This window comes from Lipophrys pholis (assembly GCF_963383615.2).
Source record: "Lipophrys pholis genome assembly, chromosome: 1".
In the NCBI taxonomy this organism is placed as follows: domain Eukaryota; kingdom Metazoa; phylum Chordata; class Actinopteri; order Blenniiformes; family Blenniidae; genus Lipophrys; species Lipophrys pholis.
Window position 1 is genome coordinate 17339073 of NC_137635.1, and position 21024 is coordinate 17360096.

The window sequence follows — 21024 nt, forward strand, 5'->3', positions numbered from 1 at the left end:
AACACAAACGCAGACAATCAAAACAAATACAGAAGCTGTAGCACAAATACAAAAGCTGGAACAAAGCTACATATCAATTGATCAAAAGTTGCAAAACACAATCCAAAATTATGCAACTCTAATAGGAAAAAGTAAACTCAGATACGTCACACAAATACGAAAGTTGCTAGAAAAAAGAAAAAAGAAAATCAAGCCGCAGGTACCAAAGTACAAAAGTTGCAGCACAGATATCGAACTTGGTTGATGAAGTATTGTTTTTGGTTTTAAAATGTGACTTACTGTACTTGTGAGAAGTACACGGTGAGATATAGGTCATCTGATTCAAACCTCCTGTCAGCCATCATGAAAGCCGCTTCTTGAATTGTGCGTCGATACCGAGCTCCGCTGTGGCGTTTCAGGATCGCGTTTCTACGCGGTTCCTCAGTCTGAAGGATCGTTTTCATAACATTGGGAAGGAGCAAAGACTGCTTGTGGAGACAAAGGTTTTTCTAAGTGCTTGCTGAGCTTTCTCAGCAGATTGCAACACAGAATCACGTCGGGTTTTAAAGCAGCGCAGCCTGAGGGCCTGGAGATCGCAGCCGTCCGATATTGGTTTTACAGCCCGGTCTTTTTTTCCCCCCTCCCCAAACCCTGCAGACGTCTGATAACAACACATGAATCGTGTGGAGGCCAGTGCCACGTGAGGATAAAGGATTAAGAAACACTCCTGATGAAATCTACGACTTTGCAGTCTTGCGTTGAGAAATGTTTGTCTACGCAGCCTTGCTGTTCCCAAGACACGTTTCCAATGAACCCACCGAGTTGCGAAGCGATCCACTTGGTTAAACACTTTATATTCAGCTTCATCGTCTCTTTAGGAACAAGTTCAGGGCTTTGATGCAATCAGTCTAGCAATTCCACCACAGCACTGCACTGACACAGGGTTTATCTAATGAACACACCAACCATAGTGTTATTTTAAACGATAAAGGGATTGTCTGTGTTCTTAAAAGGAGGAAAAAAAAAAACAAGGTTGTTATTGGTAATTACTAATCAATTATTAATCTATTACTGCCGGGCCCACACGAATGAACACAGGTTGTTTCACTTTCAAGATAATTAAGGGGAAGTGGATGATTGCAGAGTTAAGCGCCAAGTTAAAGGATGTTTTCATAACCTGTAGAGCAGCACCACCTTCTGGCCATTGTGTGTTACTGGACGAAATCGCCTTTCATAAGTTCATATTGATAGTGAAGGATTTCATAATTAATTAATTGTGTTTTGAGACAAGACTCGAACCCCGGCACAAAAAGTTTGAACATGAGACAATGTTTGCAAAGCACCCTGACAATACTGACTTGCATACGTCTCCGGTTCGGCTGGATGTGACTTGGCCATTTTTGGCTTCTGAGATTCAATTGCTTTTGTAAAAGAAAATGTAGCCAAACTGCACGCGGCTCTATCAGGAGAAGGACGCAGATCTCGTACAAAATAGGTCGAATGTTCAGCTTGACTTAACTTGGAAAAAAAGAATCAACAAGACTCATGAAACGGAACATTGGAGCTGGTATCCAAATAGACAGATGTAGTTTAATATACACATTTCAATCACTTTCAGTTCAGTACATTTACTGATGTTTAATCAAATACAAATGATGATTTGACCGGAAACCCTCCGGGTTGGGAGATATGTTAAGATTTCAGGAAAGAGTTTATCTGGCAGTTCCTGGAGAATCCCGAGGCCGTGCTGGAAGTTTGTACCCAAACCAATAAAACCGACCTTCTGGATCCTCTGATTGTTCCTACGCCTTGAGATAATGGAGTCTTCACTGCGTCTTTGCTGGTATGTGTGGGTGGGGCCAGTTCCTGGACTGGAAGTAGCCCCTGAGTCCCTGCAGGTCCACGGCGGGGAAGTACGCCCCGATGCGTTTCCTCAGCCACCATTTGCCTTGAGCTGCGCTGGCGCTGCCGGGCCGGCTGAACCTGTAGATGAAGTGTTCTCCTCGAACCCACCTGCCAGGACCACCAGACGACAACACTTTCATTTCCCTACATGCTTCTTCTTCTTCTTTTTTTTTTTTTAATTATGGCTTTCTTTTCATATTCTTTTCTTTGTTTTAGAAAAGGCTTTTTAATCATTACAAAAACAACTAACAGCACCATCTCGTGGCTCTACGTGCTAACTACATGGTTTCTGCGGTTGTCGTGTAAAACGGACGTCACTTTCAAAAACGTCGCATTGTAAACGCGAAACTTTACGGAAACACTAAAATGAAGTGTTTTCACTTGAAACGTCGTCATGTAAACAAGGCCTTAGCTGATTCTGGATTAATGTCACGTCACTGGACTTTTTCTTTTGCACCCATTTTCTTCTGTTCAGGTTCAATTTGGAAGTTTACTTCATGTCCTTTACTTTGATTAGTTTTGTCCATAGATTCATATCAGACAGCTCATATTATCGCTTTTTTTTCCCACCCCAAAAATGTTGGGTCGATTCCGAATTGTAAATACGGTTGTAAATAAATCACTGTATTTGAAAATCCTTCCATTTCATGTTCCGCACTTAACGTCCCAGATGTCTCACCTGTCAAAGCTGCAAACTTCAGACACACTTCTAAACTCAATTCTGCCAAATGTATATCAACATGTTTTCTCTCACACACACGCGTGTTTTAAAGGTGTTCATGGGAAAACGTGTACACACTTTTCATCCACCCTGCTCCATTTATTCAGAGTGCGCTCTGTTACCTGGGAGGCTCTCCGCCCTGGAAGGGGTTGTGGTGGAGCAGCGAGAGCACGGTGCTGTCGTTGGAGAGCAGACGTCCCGCCATGTGGATCACAAACTCACTCTGTTCGTAGGTCTATGGAAGAGATGCGAGCAATGTTAGAAAATGCCACAAGATAAAGGCAAAGTAACTTTGCCTAGTCATGCCACTTGTAGATGAAAATATATCTGCACACCCAAAAAGGGACCACTAGATGTCACTGTAGAGCAAGATAATGCTGCTATGGTAAAACGCCATTCCTGTGTTTTGACTGACGGCAAACAAAATACACAGAATTTGTTTGTTTTTTTGATTAACAAACGTTTTGGCAGACTATTCCAAAAAAGTTGTTTTTGTTGTATTTTTCTGAAACAAACAGACGAGAAAAATAAAGCATCTTCTACACTAGTGCAATGCATTCATGTGTTATTTTTTTTTGTTTTTTTTCCTATTATGATGCTTTTTCTGTCAGATTTCACCTAATGAATGAAATACTGGCCCCTGCTGTCAAACAGAAGCTTTCTCTGTCTACCACAGGGGTGTAACGTTCTAGTTCAGGGGCCATTTGCAGCCAAAATTGAGTGGGCCGGACAGGTAAAATATTGCCATAGTAACTTTTAAATTTAAGCTTTTAAGTTTGTTTTTTTTCTTTGTGGTGGCGCAGAGCATGTCCATATTTTCACAAAACCAAACAATTACCACAAAAAATAATCTTGATTCTTTGATTCAGGACTGGAGGCTTTTTGTGTTTGCGTGTCCTTCTTGAGCATATGAGGGGTTTTTTTTTCCCACTAACCAGGCAAGACTTTCTTACGTTGTCGATTTCTTGTTGCTTCAGCCAACATGACATCTAACTTGGATAAAGCAGGTGCAGCAGCTCAGCGTCTCACCTGGAAGGCAGCGAACCACATGAGCCAGTCCAGCCGGTAGTGGTACGGCGAGATCAGGCACGGCCGCCGGTAGACGTCTCCGGGCTTACACAGGAAGTGATACTCCTCCCAAACCGCCTCGGGGTCTTTGGGATCTGCGCTTAGAGTTCCCTGGAAAATCACCTCTGTTCGCTCTTTGGTGATGCTGCTCGGAGGAGGAAACCAGATTCAACCCTGACAAAAAACCCTTTATTCATCTTACGTCTGCACGACTTAATGAGGAATAACTGTGGCATTTAGATTCTCTTCATGTTTTGCACTGTTGAGGAGTTTAAATCTTTCATGTATTATTACATTAAATCAAGATGTGTAAAAATAACAAATCTGTGTCCGCAAGGAAATTCAGATATTAACTGAATGAGTGAAAATATTCAGAAATGGGTCATTAAAATAGCTCCTGATCTTTAAGATTCTCACCTGCCGTGATCTCAGAGAGTCGCTGCAGTCACGTAGGTGATAAGTAATCACATCGGATTCAAACCGTGTCATCTAAACACTTCTGATCACAGCAGATTCATCAGACTGAAATCACTATTACATCAGAGTAGTTAGTAGTTTTCCACTGGGCCAAATGTGTGCAAATGTCTTTTACGTGATTCACAACTTGGGGGTGGAAAAAAGCCCGTGGCAAAGCAACTGCCTGAGCCACGAAACAGGACAACGTGAATCATCAGTCCAAGAGAATCCAGTCGAAATGACGATCCCGTACCTTCCAAAAGCCCCGTAGGTGTTGACGATGCGCAGCGGGTCGAAGGAGGTGTTCATCACCTGTCTGGAGCTGAGCAGGTTCATCACGACGGGGACGCTCAGGCAGCCAATCAGGATGCCCAGAGACGCGTTGACCACCCGGCGGATCAACATACCTGGCGAGAGAAACGACGAGGGGCTGGGTGAAGTTACATTCACTGGACGGTGCATTTTCTTGCCTCGCTTTGTTGATCTTTTGAGGAAACGTACATATTTGTATATAAAATAGCAAGACCAGAGGGAGAGTTTGTCCTGAATCAATACGGAAAATTAGTATTTGTAACCGAGGCGACCCCTCCCTCACCACACATGTACAATTACTATGTTGAAGAACCTCATAACACACTATATATTAAAGACAGTTTCTTTGTTCTGTCCTGTAATAATGAGTTCATTTTCTGTGAGTGCTTTGAGTTTCCACACTGTCTCGGGGTGTTTGGTGGACTGGTGCTGCTTCAGCTGGCAGTTTCAAACTTTCATTATTCTGCTTCTTTTTTTTTTTTTACCACAAAAGATGCAGTCGGCTCTAAATTTGTCCATTGCTTCAATGAAGCCATAATCTATACAACTCTCTTGGGACTAATTCATCCTTCTCTTCAGTCCGACACGCTGCTGATTTTGCGAGCTCACTTTAGTGTCTATTGGAGACCCTTTATATTATGTTTTGAATAATGTTTTTCTTTTTTTTTTTAAACAAATGATACACAATGTAAATGCTTAAACTTAGTTTTTTGACATGAATGAATGAAATGCTGACTCACCTATTATCAAGACGTATAAAAATGCTGTGCCACTTAAAATCAAGATGGCTTCGCGGCCCCTTATGAATTCCAGTCAAAATGCACACCTTGGAATGCCTGCTTGAAAGATTCAAACCTTCCCTCACCAGGTACGTTTGATATTCAAGACACTAAAGGGTTTAAACACCAGTTATTCCCTTCGCTTTACTTCACCACATTGCTTTGAATCCCAATAAACCAAACGTGCCCCAGCTGTCCAGGTCCCTGTCATTCCCCATGACGTCCTCTCCTGTGTGACCAATACCTCTGCTCGGTTTATCGCTGCGGCCGGATTTCTCGGCGTTCTGTATCTCCAGCACCGTCCTCCTCGCTCCAGACCCGAACAGGAAGCCCAGCGCCGCGTCGTCGAAGCAGGACAAGCCGGGCACGATGGTGAGCCAGTTCAGGAAGCTGAGATTGCCGCTGATGATCAAAACCACCTGGGAGGGGAAAATGTTGTGAAGACGGAGGATTGAATTAAGAGACGTGGGATCCAACAGCTGCCGTGCATGTCGCGCCAATTTGATTAGTCTAATGCAGATGAAAATTAATGCAATTAAAGTTGCCGGTACATCAGCAGTTCAGCCTGTTTAATGTGATAATAATGCTCTGATGTGTCCATCCAAAGCAGTAAACTCATCGCGGCTACGTTGCTGTACACTGCAATGTGGGAAACTCAGAGGAGTGTGAAAAAATAAAAAAGCACAAATTCAACAAGAGGGAAAGGACAGCTGAATGAAAATCTTTTATAAATAAATGGATTAGTGGTTAAATATATGCCCAACAAAATATCAAACAACTCAGAAATTAAAACAAATCAAGACAAAAAAATATCTCCGCATGTCATGACTATTATCAATACATCAAATTTTGGGGTATTAATCCATGAATATAATTGAAAGTAAAGAGGTCTCTTTTTAAATGTAATTTCAGATTGCAAAAACAAGCCGATATATTAAGATTATTCGCTTCATAAATCAGGATTAATAATAGAAACTGAGGAAAAACTCCAGTGCCTATTTAAACCACAATCAAAACCTCTGACATTCCTCTTATTTGGACACATAAAGACAAATATAGCAGCCGTGGTTGGTCTTTTGTGCAAAGCTTCAACGGGTGAATATGCATCGGTTCACTGATCCGTTACCATCGAGCGTTCCGCGGTGGCGAGCCGTTCGCGTTACCTGGAAAAGGATCTGGACGGCGCCGTTCGCTGCGCACATCCGCCTGCCCATGAAGGTGAAGAAGGGCGCGACGAGCTCTATGAAGTGGTTGGACAGCGTCTCGAGGCGGTGGAACCACCACGGTGAGTGATGCAGGTAGTAGGAGACGGGGTTGGGTACCGGCTGGGTCTGGAGGTTCACACGAAGCACGGGTCGGTAACCTTTCTGATCAAAAGGGCCGTTCTCACAATTTCCCACCCAAATAAAATTTGTCTGGAGCCGCAAAGCATGCGTATCGTCTGAAATAGAGGGAAAACTTAAAAAAAAACAAAAACAAATGCTATACATACAAAAAAATTACATTTTTAGCTCTTGTGGCCATTTTTTAACATTTTTAATTTCCCCCACAGATTTTCCCACTTTAGCAATTTTATACATCTTGGCTATTTTAGCCTCTTCGGTTATTTCTAGTCGCTGTACATTTCACAATGTTAGAGCAGTTTTAGCTACACTCAGAATTTTTTTCTGTCTTTTTTCCTTTTTTAACACTTATTTGGTTTTTTTCTTTATTTTTCCATTTTCCTCTTCTTTTTTTATTTTCCTTTAGATTTTTTTGCTCTTCCTTTCTTATCAATGCTTCCCCTCCTTTTTTTCTATTTTTAAAAGTTTTGTCTCCTCTTTTTTCTATTCCTCCAAAGCTGAGACTGACTTAGCTGTTTCACCTTGTTTTTTTGAAAAACAGTGTGGAATGCAAATAAAATATAAATGAAAACAAATGTTTACTTACATGACATATTCTGAAACCCCTGACATAAACAAAACACTGTCGAGAGATCGGGGAAACCTGTCCGCACGATCCCGTCAAACTAATCTAGTTTTTCCCTTAGTTTGAAGGCTTTTTTTTTTAATGCCTTCAAACATTTTGGAGAGTAATATTTCCACGTCTAAATGAAGATGGAACTTTTATTCAAATGAAGGCAACCCCCACCCACGCGCCGACTCTGAGGCTTCACACAGCGCCGTGCCCTGTTTGTGTGATGCATGAGGTGGCTGCCTGCGAACCGTGAAATAGCCCAAACAGTGTCAGGTAAGGTGGGGGGGGAAAGTAAATATAGCACAGAAATAGGCGGAGGTTAAAAAGAAAACAAGTCTGCTGGCCTGCTCATCTGTACTCGCATTGTGTTTATGGAAAGAAAAAGAAAAAAAAAGAAAAAACTGCGAGCTTATTGAAAACAGCTCTGGAAATCTAAGGGCACGGGGCCTGGAACCTCAGACAACCAAACAACCCCACATGGCCCGTGGACAAACAGACCCGAGGGGCCAACAAAACGCCAACTATGCCCGAACTGAGCAGATCTGCAGGTCCTGCGTGGATGTGAAAGGGCGCAGTGTGCCAGCGGGGGTTAATAGGGCTTCACCTGGCGCCAGTGGCTTCCGGTGCTGCGTGTGGGAGTGTAAACCCACGTTCTACAGTGAAAGCAGACGTGCCGGACTCATTTTAGTCGAGTGGGCCAAACTACTGAAATCCAAATTATTACAAAAGTTTGCACTTGAAAACAGCATCGGTTTTCGTTTTATTATGTCAGGCCACTAGTTGGTGCTGTGTGCTTTGATTTAATATAACAAACCGGGCATGCAGGTAGAGGACAGTAAACATTCCAGAACCCTCAAACTGTCTTTCTTTCTCGTTTTGGTCAACTCAATTTCCACCGGTCAGTCTTTACATATCGTCTTCTACCGTTAATTAAAATCCGGTTTTGGAAGCAAATAATTCATAAAATTCAGAAGAACTAACAAGGGAGCAACAGTATAATAGGAGGCATTATATTTGGAAAATGTATTATAGTGTATTGTTCTTCGCCTGCACGTGTGTGTGTGGTTTCATTCAAAAAACAACCAACAGCGCCGACCCATGGCCTGGCATGCTCACTACATTGTTTTCAAAACATTGCCATCTGAATGCAAAACCCTTCTGAAATGAAAACGCAAAAACATTTTCACTTGGAACGTGTAAATGAAGCCTTACGTGGTTTCAGGGGCATTAGTTTACATCCTACAACCTTTCCTATATGTTACAATGATAGTTTTTCTATCGCTTTCTCAATAGGTTTTAACTTGTCTTCATTACATTTTCTATTGTTGCCTTGCAACTTCAATCTGTCGATTGTTTTTCTTTAACTATGTTTGATCACAATAGAAATGCTCAATCAAACTCAGAAATTTATAGTTGATTTATCTTCAAACGCTTGTTACAGGTCTTCTTGTGAATGACGATTTAACAGCAAGAATATAAAGCCTACTTTTTGGTATTTGTTTAGTTTTTACACTACTGTAACCAAGAGTCATTTGGTTGTCATGGCAACACAGGAAGTTCGCCATCTTACGATCATGCAGTGAATTTCATTTTAGAAAGTAGTGTTAAAATATTTGTTCTGTGGTATTTCTTAACCAGTGTGCACAATTATTTTAGCCTATTTTTTTTGTTTAGTTTGAGAGTGAGATCTAATCTTACGTCCCGTCCGCCTTTTTTTTTTTTATTTCTGTTGGTCATCCAGGCGAACACGGTAATTATTAACCTTTATATGTTCTCAGAAAACTACATGATTTGTTAGAGCGAAGCGAGAGACAAGGGGAATAGTTTTTTGCTGTTTTTATGAGTCAAATGTGTTATTGTCATGTTTGTGTTTATAGTTTTCCCAGCGTAGCACCAAGCAATGCAACTTGTATGAAGAATAAGCCTTGTGGACATCAGTATGAATCGTGGACTCTCAATGACCGACAGTTACAGCCACTATGGCCAAGATCTAAGTTTGCCTGTATAAAAATACAAATGTGTGGAAGCTGAGTTATTAAGAGAATGCATTGAGGATCAGGAAGAATTGCCGAGAGGAGTTGACGCCAATTGATTATTATAGAACAAGCATTTACTACATCTGAAAATAAGTGTAAACGAGGCCCTGTGACTGGGTTTTGGATGCGACTAATCCAATCACACCTCATGTGTTTCAGGCAGGAAGGACACTTCTCCATTTCGAGCATGTTCTGCCGGTGTAAGAGTGACGCCTCCGGCCGTCAGAGTCGGTGGACTCCTGCCTGTGGTAATTACATGAGGCAGACCCTCCGGAGTAGGTCAGAGCGGTTGAGACTCCCACAGGGGGAAAAACAAACACTCTGTGTGAGAGTTATTGAAATCCACAGCGGCGGTTAGCGTGATGTGCTGCCCCGGCTGTCTCGGGTTCACTCCCGTCTTGTCGTGATTCAGGACCCGGAGCCAAACGCGGATGTTTGAGCGCGTGCGCGCGCGTGCGTGCGTGTATGTGTGGACCAGACGGGTCCAGATTTCCTGGCAGTGACGGCTCGAGAGAAGAGTCGACCGCACTGATGATGTCCCAGGAAACGCTCTACTGTACACGTATTGTGATAACGATATATATTTGTTAGTATGTTGAAGAACCGTATACAGTTTTTCTGTATGTCCCAAAACAGTACAACTCCAACCTCTAGGAAACCTGTAAATATAAAGAGAATTATGTCGTCTTCTGTACCTCGTAGTGGTAATCCATGCACGTCAGATCTCGCCAGCATTTGTCGCCTCTGATTTTAATGAGACCCTAAAAAAAAAAAAAAAAGAAAAAGAGAAGAGAGAGAGAGAACATCTGTTAGACCACGTGTTCGCGACAGCTTCCAGATTCACATGAATTTAGCGGGGGAACTGTCAATGAGCGTGACTGATTGACTCCAGCTGCACACCTGTAACTGTACACCAGTCACCTTGTAGTGAAATTAGTTTAATCTGACCAATGGATATCATCAAATTAGTATTTAGTGGTCAGACAGGTTATATTGCTGAGGTATTATGTACATTACTGGAGTGAAGACTGCATTTGATCAAAAACTGAGCTAAATAAAAGACAGAGAAAAAATTCAATATCTGAGAAAATCACTTACATTTAAACTTATATTAACGGCCATTTTGATTTAAGGTCAAAATGTCAAGTTACAGGGAATTTGTTGAGCTCGCGTCCGTTTTTACATCACCAATGCGACGATATCTCATTGGTGTTGAGTTAGAAGGTCAAGAATACGGTTCTCCTCACTTAAACCCAAATTGAACATTAACATGAAATTTGTCCACAGACTCCAAATGAAATTGAAATATTCAAAGCTTTTATCACTCCCTCCCACACATTCGGCAGCAGCTAATGGTTGTTTTCACCACAGTGTTGACTTGTTTGCAGGTCATAAACTTCAGATTACTTCACTGAACCTGAGTATCAGTTTTACTGAAAGAAACCGACACGTACAATATGTGAAATGCAAAATTCGGTGAAAGAATAGTGAAATCATAAAAAGTTATGAATAACTAGCCAACATGTGAAAAAAGCTTTAGTTTGAGGAAGTTGTATTTTTTTTACCAAACGTGCTAAATGACCACTACAAGAAAAATAAATCTCAGGCAAAGTGATTGACACTGCATTCCACTTGAAAATGACATGTTTAAGACATAAATCCATCGAACTTGAACGTTCGACTTTTGATCTCAGTTGCTTTCTATTTGTACACGACATTCATTTTTTTTTTTAGCTTTCTTGCTTTTCGTTTTTGAAACAGCTCAGAGACGTGAACCTGTGCCGCATTTGCAGCAAATTGGGTTTAGGCGTGAATAAGATTCACTCTTGTCGAGGACATTAGCCCCACCGCAGGACAACCCCGTAACGGAAGATGCAACTGTGAAACGTGAAAATAGGTTTGCTTCATAAGCTCTACAAGTTCGGTCCTTGAGAAACTAATTGGGAAAAAAAAAGAAATGCAGAAAATCTTCTTTAGCAACCATGTGCTATCCAGGAGACCGTCGATACTGACACGTCGGTCCATCATGTGGCCGGCATGGAATGTAGAAGAAATTGCCTTTCTAACCAGATTAAAAAAATAAATAAAAAAAGCAAAAAAAAAAAAAAAGTAGGACGTTTCAATCCAATTATGAGCTCAGCTGCTGACGATGGCGCCTGACAATTCAAATCGGTCATGAGATCTTGAAATGGCATCAATCACAGTTAAATAATCTCGAACAATAACCACTGCAGTGTGAAAAGCCACAATGAAAGGACGCCAATAGAAATAAATTCGGCAGAATTTCATGAGAAACACAACTTATGGTGCCCATAGAAACACGTCGAAAGAAGACGGTGGGAGTTTGTGCACGACTTCCTCTCCTTTCAAAAGCAATAACCTGGAAATCTCCATTACCTTTACTGCCACAAGGATTTAATGAAAACAACTGTTAAACGTGCGTCAAAAACGGGGTGAGTTTGCCCATTCCAAAACAACTGGCGGTCTAACCACAGGCCCAGACGTCCAGGTACACCACGAGTTGGACGAGAACGCATTTGACATGAGGTGAACCACAGAGTTTTTAGAGCGAACAACTGGCGAGAAAAGGCTTGCCCTGGAAACAAATGCTGAAAGTGGGAGATTAGGTCAAGAAATCATTCAGAACTTGAGCAGTCAAGGTGTTTGTCCTCGTTGAACCAGTTCAATATAAGACAAACAAGAATTCACTCAATCGTAACAGCAAATTTTGACAATGTGTCTTGAAGAAATTACTTTTGTGGCTGATAATTATTATTATTTTTATTATTCTTTGGACTGACAGTTTTAAAACTAAAAAAAACTTGATTTATTGATATTGTCGGGCCCCCCGGTTGGGAATCACTGCTCTCGGGTACATGGTCAACAACAACCAAACGGTAGTCATACAGTCAACAATAAGCTAAAAAAAAAAATCACATTTCGCTGCAAAACAGTATTACAAGTAGGTCAAAAAGAGCTCAAGAAAAATCAATATTAGACTTCCATCCATTTCTGTTGAATGTTTGGCTAATGATTTACTTTGCCAACATGTTTGCTGAATCAGTCTTCTGTCCTGTAGTTGCCAAGTTGATATTTCTAAACGACAGTTTGCACCGGTAAGATCACATAAAACATCCTCAGTTTACATGTTTCAGCAGTTGATTTCAGCTAAACACCAAAACAGAAGGGAAAGCCGTTTTTCTTACCCTCCATTCATTTCAATGACCACTACAACATCTGATACCTGAAAGGTGGTTTTCCCACCAGATGTGTAGGGGTACAGTCCAAATTAATCTGCCAATTCCCAGTGTACGCCATCACCCTCCCAGCAAGCCGACCTTATTTAAACCAACATCATACTCTCGCCGAATGCCAGACGGCCTGTAAATACCAGCACTTCTCATTAAGCAAAGTATTCCCAACAGTTTAATGATGACGTTCCGTCCAACAGCACAATGTACTATCCGATTCAGAAATGTACTGCCGCTGGTTTAAACTGGAAAGAAAAACCTGTAACGTAGAGAATATTAATGAATCCACTTATCAAGAAGCACAAATTCAGTTCAAAGTACCGTTCACGATAGGCAAAAGAAAATCTATATACATGGCTCCCTTAACTCGCTAGATTAGCAAATCTAAACCCTCGGCTATGGTGAATGGACGGATTTTATATCTAATAGTTTCCATCTGCTTTCAGCTCATGTGAGATGTTTGTCTCATTCAGAAGATTCACATAGTGCTGAAGAAACCCTCCTTAAAGTAACAATTGCATGCCTTCTAACCTGTGGAGTACCGCAAGGTTCAGTTTTAGGCCCAATTTTATTCTTAATATATGCTCCTTCTGGGCCACATCATCCAGACCCACTACCTTATTATTCACTTCGCCAGAGACGACCGTTATCTCTGGTGTCTCTCCGAGCTGATGACCCAGGAAGCCAAGCTATCAGTAAAAGACCTGGCTGCTGGGGGGCCTAAAACATCCGTCAAATTAACAAATCCAAGTCTTAAATTATTCTGGTTTGATTCCACAAAGAGACATTAATCTCATTAATGGTATCCTTGGTTTCTCATGTCCAGTCACCTGCGTTTCTGTCCCGACAATTTACCATCCAAATACAACTTATTAAAGTTGTCCAGTCATGCAAACAAGCGCTCCTTCATTCAGACCTGGAAAAACTAACACGCTTAGTTATTTTCAACTACTGCATTCTGACAGGCGCAGACACACATCTCTCTCCCACCTCCAGCTCGTGCAGGATAGAGCAACTGAAGCAAAGTGCCTCAGTCACTTGGACATTTTCTCTGAGCACTTAAGCCTTTTGATGGTTTAGGTTTTGTGCTAAGCATAAAAACTGTCTGTGTCCTTGAATTCTATTTGTACGGAATTATACTTTGTCAAACTGAATGTGAATGTAGACCGTTTACCCAGCACTGTGAAGCTAAGAATGTCAAACCTTTCACAATGACTGTGCCAATTTAACATTTTTACTTGGCAATTTTGGTTTGTGGTGAAGAAAATGACCCGTCTTCTAACACGGTTATTGAAAGCCTAGTATTAAGGCCAATATTGAGGGTAGTTATCTTGTCTAAAAAAAAAAAAAAAAAATGCTAAGCAGTAAATACATTCAAAAATGAATCAATAATATTATTATTTAGAAATTTCATAAGGAGGTCCCCAAGGCTGCATTCTTGGCCCACTACTGCTCGACATCTTCATGCCCCTAATGGCTCAGATTTTGTTAACACGCGCCATCTTCCCTATGCAGATGACACACACATTTACATGACTCCGACTACAGTCTATTACAAGCACTGACTACATGTACTGAAAGGGGTTATGTAAATCCCTTTGAATCGCATTGCTGTTGCAATGTGGAATAGAAATCAAGACTGCTCTGCCTTACTTTTACTAGTCTTGGATCATGTTGGAAGTCCTTGTTATCTGTGGCCTTCAGCCATACCGACTAGACTGAGCCACCAGAGGCTACATTACTGCTTAGAAGAGAAACCAAAATGACTAGGAACCACAGAAACATGACCACACCGCTGAAATATCCCATGTCAATGCAACCTCTCTGAAAGTGAAGTCCGAAAACATTATTCCTCCTATGTGTACAAGCCGGAGGTCCGCTAACCTCATGATGTATCATGAAAGAAGAACGTAAAAGGTCGCGTATCAACCAGCACAAAGAAGCGCCGCTCCTGACTCTCCCCTATTTAAAGTATTTACTGTATTTCACAGTTCATGAACCAGAGCGGCAGCTAAAATCCAATTAGTTTGGCTACGCCTGATTACCCTCACAGTCGACTGCTGCTGTAAACAAGCTGCCGCCATGCAAATTAAAAAGCATCCGAGCAGCCCAATACCCTCTCCCCTCACAACCTGCGTGATTAAAAAAAAGAAGAAGAAAAAAAACACACACATCCTCTCATGCTAATTAGGACACCCACGCAGGTAATTAATGCATTTATTAGCGACTGCGTCAATCTCTTGTTTAGCATAGCATATGGTCTGCCGACATTTGTTAAGACATTGTTTTTTGGTTGTTGCCGTGATTGTGTTCGGACAACCTGCTGTGCCTGGTATGATGGAAGTTCCCTGCTTTTTTAATGAGCCAATTACGTCGCAATCAAAGCGCAAGTTCAGGTTTATATAACCGAGAGATAAAAAAACACAACAAGGAAAAGAGTTATTGTTTCCTTTTCGATCTACTTTTCTTGGTTTTCATGTCAAAGTGACCGGCAATGCTTTCCCACATTTGCTCCTGCATATATAACGTTTCAGTTGTGGGCGTCGGTAATAAATTCAACGTGGATCAAACACATGCTAAAGTAACTTCCTTGCGATGAAAGTTCAGGCTTCAGACGACAGGAAATGCTCCATTCAGACAAGGTCAAGCTCATCACAGATTTCATACGGCGCTCTTTGAATTTTAAGAGTTTGTCCTTTTTCTTTTTTCTTTTTTTTACTTGACGGAGCCATACCGACACATGCAAAGCAGGGAACTGAAAAGACATTAATGGTAATGCACATTATTGGTTTTATGACATTTCTACCAAACGTGATGCAATTTTCAAAACGGGCTATGTAAAACTGATGAGACAGACTATCCACTCCCTATCTGCTGTAGGTCTTAGCTAATGTTTACACGTCTAAAGTGAAAAGGCAGACGATAGGCGACGTCAGCAAGATTGGAATCTGACTCGTCATAGTCAGCAGGCAGAATTTGACCACCACACCAAACGACCGAGCTATAGACTTATTGTGTCAGAACGTTCTTCCCACAACGATCCATAATGGGCTCATCACAGTGAAACGAGCGCAGACGGTAGAATCCACACTGACGTCAAAGCTCGCCTCCGATGTGACTTCTTCACGACGATTGCTCCGTGACTCGTCTCCCCCAATTAACATCTGGATACACTCTCCTAGCAAAACTGACTTCCAATCACTCCAACGCCGCAGTGTTATCAATGAGCAATCACAACCGCGGGGCCTATTAACAAAGTGCAATCAGTCGACCGCGCTCTAGTTTCTGCTCACAATAACACTGAGGTGTTTTCAAAGAGCCTCGGCGTGGCGGTGGCTCCGTGTACCAGTGACTGGCGTGAACTCCTGCTCCACTTGTGGGAACTGCAGTGACTGACGGATAAAACATGCCTGGTGGTCTGAAATCTGCCGGTGGAAACTGTCAAACAAGCAGACGTGTTGTTTAGCCCGTTGTATATTTGGCTTGGCTTTACCAAATAAAAAATAAAAACGCTGGCAGAGAGTCTTACAGCAGAGCTGTGCTCCCTAAAGTCACGGGATGAAAAATCCGGAGGGCAAACACCGGGAGACCCGGGGGGAACTCTGCCGCTGGAAAACGGTCCCGTTCCTGTATCCTGGTTTGTTTACGAGCTTTTAACGCGTTTGACGTCCTAAACCACCTGCTGCGTGATGTACGAGCAATAACAAGGAGAAGAGAATATCAGGTACATATATATATATATATATATATATATATATATATACTTTTTTAAGTCTACAATCTCTGTGAGTACTCACAGCTCCCAGCATGATGCGAACAATGAGCCATCTGAACGTCCAGATGCAGATGACCGAGGGGGGGCATCGGCGGGGGAACCGGGACAGAGTCCACAGCGGACACAGGAAGATGGCCAGGAAGCCCGTCTCCAACAGCTGGCTCTCCCAACCTGCACAAACAAGCATTGTTACAGCGGGATCCACGTTTCCCGGAGCTTGCTGCAGCACAGAATAAGAAATAATCCCTGAACCCGGTGTCACAATTCTGTCGTGGACACAAACGAGACGACGAGACGAGACGACGACGAACTCAACAAAGTGTCAGAGGAGTTTTACAGTTTGCTGTCCGCTGCGGTGATATTATCCTGAGTATGCGAGCTGAAGTTGTTAAAATTCCACTTCTTTACCCAAAGATCACACCGTGACAAGAGCACTTCCATCTGGATGAAATATCTGAAGTATAGCTATTAATCAGATATTATTTTATGGAGAATTTCCAACTGAAAAGATTATGTTGTGATTGTATTTTATTAATGTGTGTTAATACAAATCATGTGTTCATTTTTCTCAATTGTCTCGCTCATATTAGATAAAAAAAATAAAAAATTTAAATTACATATCGCAGAGAACTAATACGAGGGCCATGCATTTGTTATTACGGCTTTAACAAGCGTGTTTTAGCCTTCACGATCGCGTTTTAGCTTCCATGTTTACGTTGTGGCTTTAACGACAGTCCATTTTACACTTGTGTATTTGGCATTTATGCCTGTAATTTGCATTTGTGTGCTGGCTCTTGTGTTGTGGTGAACCTTCTGGTCTCGTGTCGGAGTATACAAAATAAATGGTTATTATTTTTATTTGTGCTCGAGGAGAAGAAGAAGCGACGGCACCAAAAGTTCTGAGGAAGTTCAGATGTCTCTCCTCTGAAGACCGCTGCAGACTGCAGGATTCATCCTCTGGAGACCGTGGGGGTTTTGGACTAAAATCTCAGGCACCCAGTTGGTCCAGTATTTGTTGAGGTGTCCATTTCAGTCTGGACCAAAATTATGGGCTATCGCTGCTAGAGTCATACGGCTAGTATCGTGAAAATTATATTCAAGTTCATCTTATGAAATGCAATTTTGCAGCTTTGAATTTGTATTTAATGTGGCTGCAGGAGAGCGACGTCTGCCACTAATGTCCTGAGCAGGAAGGAAGAAAAAAGAAAAAAGAAAAGGGCCTTTGGGTTTTCAGTCTAGACTCAAACAATCAGACGAGCTTCGTCTGCAGATTGCGAGAGTCAGTCCAAAGTGAAAGAAGGGGGGAGAGAGAGAGAGAGAGAAAAGGCTCAACCTTTTTTTTCTTCTTCTTCTTCTATGTAGTGTAACAGAAGCCACAGCTCCCAACCACAGACACTGAGCTGGCGTCTCTGACTACAAAGTGTCATTAGCCAATCACTGACCGAGCCGCTGATCTGGGCCGAAGCCCCCTTCATGAGCGAACCTCCGCTTCATACCGTCTTCACTACGACACGCATCGTAGTTTTACTGGGTTCGTGGTTGAAGCTTCCTTCGATCACAGGCCGTGTTGGAGCAGCCGTGAAAAGGTAAAATAGATATCGAGACACCGCAGCTGCTTCGACAAAGCATTCTTTTACAGTTCAGGACGGATCTCATGTGTCGCCATGCTTTGAACTAATAAACTCCATTCACAGGGCATGCATTACTAGCACAGCTAGGATTTAATGCTCAGATCTGGTGTTTGGGTTTGGCGGGCGGAGATATTTTTGAAGAAAGCGGCTGATATCAGGTTCCAGGACCTCACAGGCAGCAAGCTGCGGTATCAGGGCAAGAACTGGAGGCTCCTGCGAGTTCCGTGACGCGACGCAGACGGTAAACAGGAACCGTGTGTCTGTGTGCTCTCTCTTCTGCTAACATAGGAGTGTGTATCACTTTGACAAGACAATAGAGACTCCTTTAAAGGGTTGAGTAGGTTTTAAGATGGAGGCAGGTTTTTGGGTCATTGTGCAGTAGTAGTTTAGAGTTAGTCAACGTAAATCAATATATTGACCATGGAAAGTGTGTGTGTGTGTGTGTGTGTGTGTGTGTGTGTGTGTGTGTGTGTGTGTGTGTGTGTGTGTGTGTGTGTGAACCAGAGCTTCACAATATATGGCAAATGTATCTTGAAAGCGACATCAACAAGCACAATGTACAGTATTTCTAATGTGTCCATGAAGTAATGCTCTGACGAATTAAAAAGGACAGACTTTGAAATACGAAAGAAAAGTGTGACAAATGATGATTAATTGAAAAACCATCGCTGTGAAAATTAGGAGCACAAAAAAAAAATCCATCCACCCATCTTTCAAATACTGCTTATCAGGAGCCTTAAAGCCAAAGCGCCTTTTATAAAATGACGACTGATGTAGAAACTCATCTCACGTGAACACTTTGTGTTCGATCCCCGTCTTCTTTTCAAGCAGAGACAGAGGAAGCCTCGGCGGCGTGAGTCGAGGTTCACTTACCAAAGGAGTACCTAGAATGAGACAAAAGCATCCGTGAACCGAGGGAACAGAAGACGCACACAAGATCTCTTACTAAACACAACTAACACAGGTCACTCGTCATTCTTTAAAACTACAAACCGGTGCTTTTATGCTTGAGTTGGAAAAAGGAGGGAATGTATCAAAGTCGCGTTCATTTTGTGTTGGCACATGTTACATTGCGACATAATTTAACAGCGTGGAACGGTTACAGTTAATTGTTGTTGAAATGTTTGATATTAACTTAAAAATGTTTGGTAAGCGTTTCGGAAAAGTTGCATTTCCCCCGGCTTCCAAAGGATCTCACGCCGTCTCCATGGAAATAGAGGAAAATGCAACTTTTTGAAAAAAGAAAAAAAAAAACTCCCATCTCTGTGGAGACAGGGAAAAACATAATTCAGGAATAAATATTTGAAAATGACTCTGTGGAAAAGAGAAAAGCACAACTTTTTGAAAACGCTCAGACGCAACTTTAAAAAAAAGAGTCTCCCTTGCAGTGGAAATGGGGGAAAATGCTGGAGCATTTCAAAGAGTTGCATTTTCCCCCATTTCCACTGCAAGGGAGACTCTTTTTTTTTTTTTTTTTAAAGTTGCGTCTGAGCGTTTTCAAAAAGTTGTGCTTTTCTCATTTCCACAGAGTCTGCTAAATTTTCAAATATTTATTCCTGAAATATGTTTTTCCCTCTCTCCGCAGAGATGGGAGGTTTTTTTCTTTTTTTCAAAAAGTTGCATTTTCCTCTATTTCCATGGAGATGGAGTGAGATCTTTTTTCAAAAGTTCCACCTTGGGAGGGGTTCTCAGTGCGTTGCGTTTTCACTGGCTCCGAGCACCGCTGTCGTGTAAATGACCACCTAAAATGCTACGCACATTTTTAATTTTTACTTGAAAAGATTGTCTTGTAAACGGGACCAAAGAAACGTGGAAATTCTTTTGGACACACTCACTCACACGGAGATCAAAATAAAAGTAGTTTCCCAGTCTGCTCTTGATTCCAGAAAGTTGGTTATTTTTTGATGTGTGCAAATCCAATTTTAACAACCTCCTAGCGATGAATGACCGGACGACCTCCCGTGTCCTCTAGTGTCCTGAACCTCAGGCTGAGAAATCGCCGTCCTCCATCACACTCACCACAGCTGTCCCACGTTGACCAGCGAGTGGTAGAGCACCCACAGCGCCGCCATGATCAACATGTTTGCCGTCCCGGTGACCAGGACGAACCCGGATAGCGTCATGCCTGCCAGGGCCACGCCGTCCAGGTTGGCGTCCATGTCGCTCCAGCTCAGAAACCACAGGACGGACGGGGCGTAGGCCAGGGCGGCCGCGCCGATCTTTCCTCCCACGTAACGCTTGACGCTGTTCAGGTAGCTTTTGCAGGGCATCAGGCCGTGCTCGCCGATCAGCTGCTTGTTCTGATTGTACGCAACGCTGAACGCCACAACTATGAAAAGAGAAGAGAGGATGGGATTAACTTGTGAGGCCTTGTGTTTCTGCACAGGTTCATCAATGATCTTTTTAGACCAAGTTTTCCCAGGTACTCAAGGGCCGTCTTGGTCTTGAGACCAGTCACATTTTCAAGGTCTTGGTCTAGATTCAGTCGTGGTCCTTAAAAGCCTTGGTCTTGGGATACTCTCGTCTTGGTCTTGACTTGTTATTTCATCTAGTTATGAACCTTAGTGTGTTTAGGAGGTCGTCTTGTGAAAACGTGTGAGTCCAGCACGAGTTTCTCGACAGAATGCTGGTTTTCATTGAGAAATCGTCAGATCTGGCAACCCTACCCACGCCCCCATCTACTGTAAACAGAGAATCTATGGAATTTAAAATGAACCATTAAAGTTGTTGCAAACTCAGGAATACAGATTGATCACTACTCAACACACTGAGAATAATATGGATTAAAATAAGTTTGAAATAACGTCGGTGAAGCCGTGACGCTGCGAAGGGACTCACAGTAAATAAACGAGACGGAGCGCAGCAGCACGATGCGGGTGAGCCAGTAAGTTCCGGGCCGGAGGCGCAGCTCCGGGACCCGCCGGTCCTTCTCCACCTCTCCGCCCGGGTCTGCTTCATTTCCCCCGCCGCTCGGGGCACAGTCCGCCTTGGTCCTCCAGCTGTCCACACGTCGCTTCCTCACCTGGCTCTCCGAGCTCTCCCCGCCGGCCGCCATACTTTCGGATGTCCCGGTCACGTGATAGTGGGCCGGGCAGACGAAAGAATTGTATTCTTATTCTTATTTTATTTTATATATTACTGTAAACGTTTGTTAT

The 21024-nt window shown here is 42.5% G+C and overlaps 1 protein-coding gene across 1 annotated transcript; it reads right to left on the minus strand.

Moving 5' to 3' along the window:
* Nucleotides 1–1528: 1528 nt before the first annotated feature.
* lmf1 (lipase maturation factor 1) lies at nucleotides 1529–20934 on the minus strand. Its single transcript, XM_080476929.1, has 11 exons — nucleotides 20708–20934; nucleotides 19889–20198; nucleotides 18743–18753; nucleotides 16261–16409; nucleotides 9908–9973; nucleotides 6384–6551; nucleotides 5465–5639; nucleotides 4383–4536; nucleotides 3635–3818; nucleotides 2728–2840; nucleotides 1529–1992 (listed from the first exon to the last, which is right to left on the minus strand). The coding sequence occupies exons 1-11, from the start codon at nucleotides 20922–20924 to the stop codon at nucleotides 1806–1808; spliced, it is 1734 nt and encodes a 577-aa protein (XP_080333055.1). The 5' UTR covers nucleotides 20925–20934; the 3' UTR covers nucleotides 1529–1805.
* Nucleotides 20935–21024: the final 90 nt, after the last annotated feature.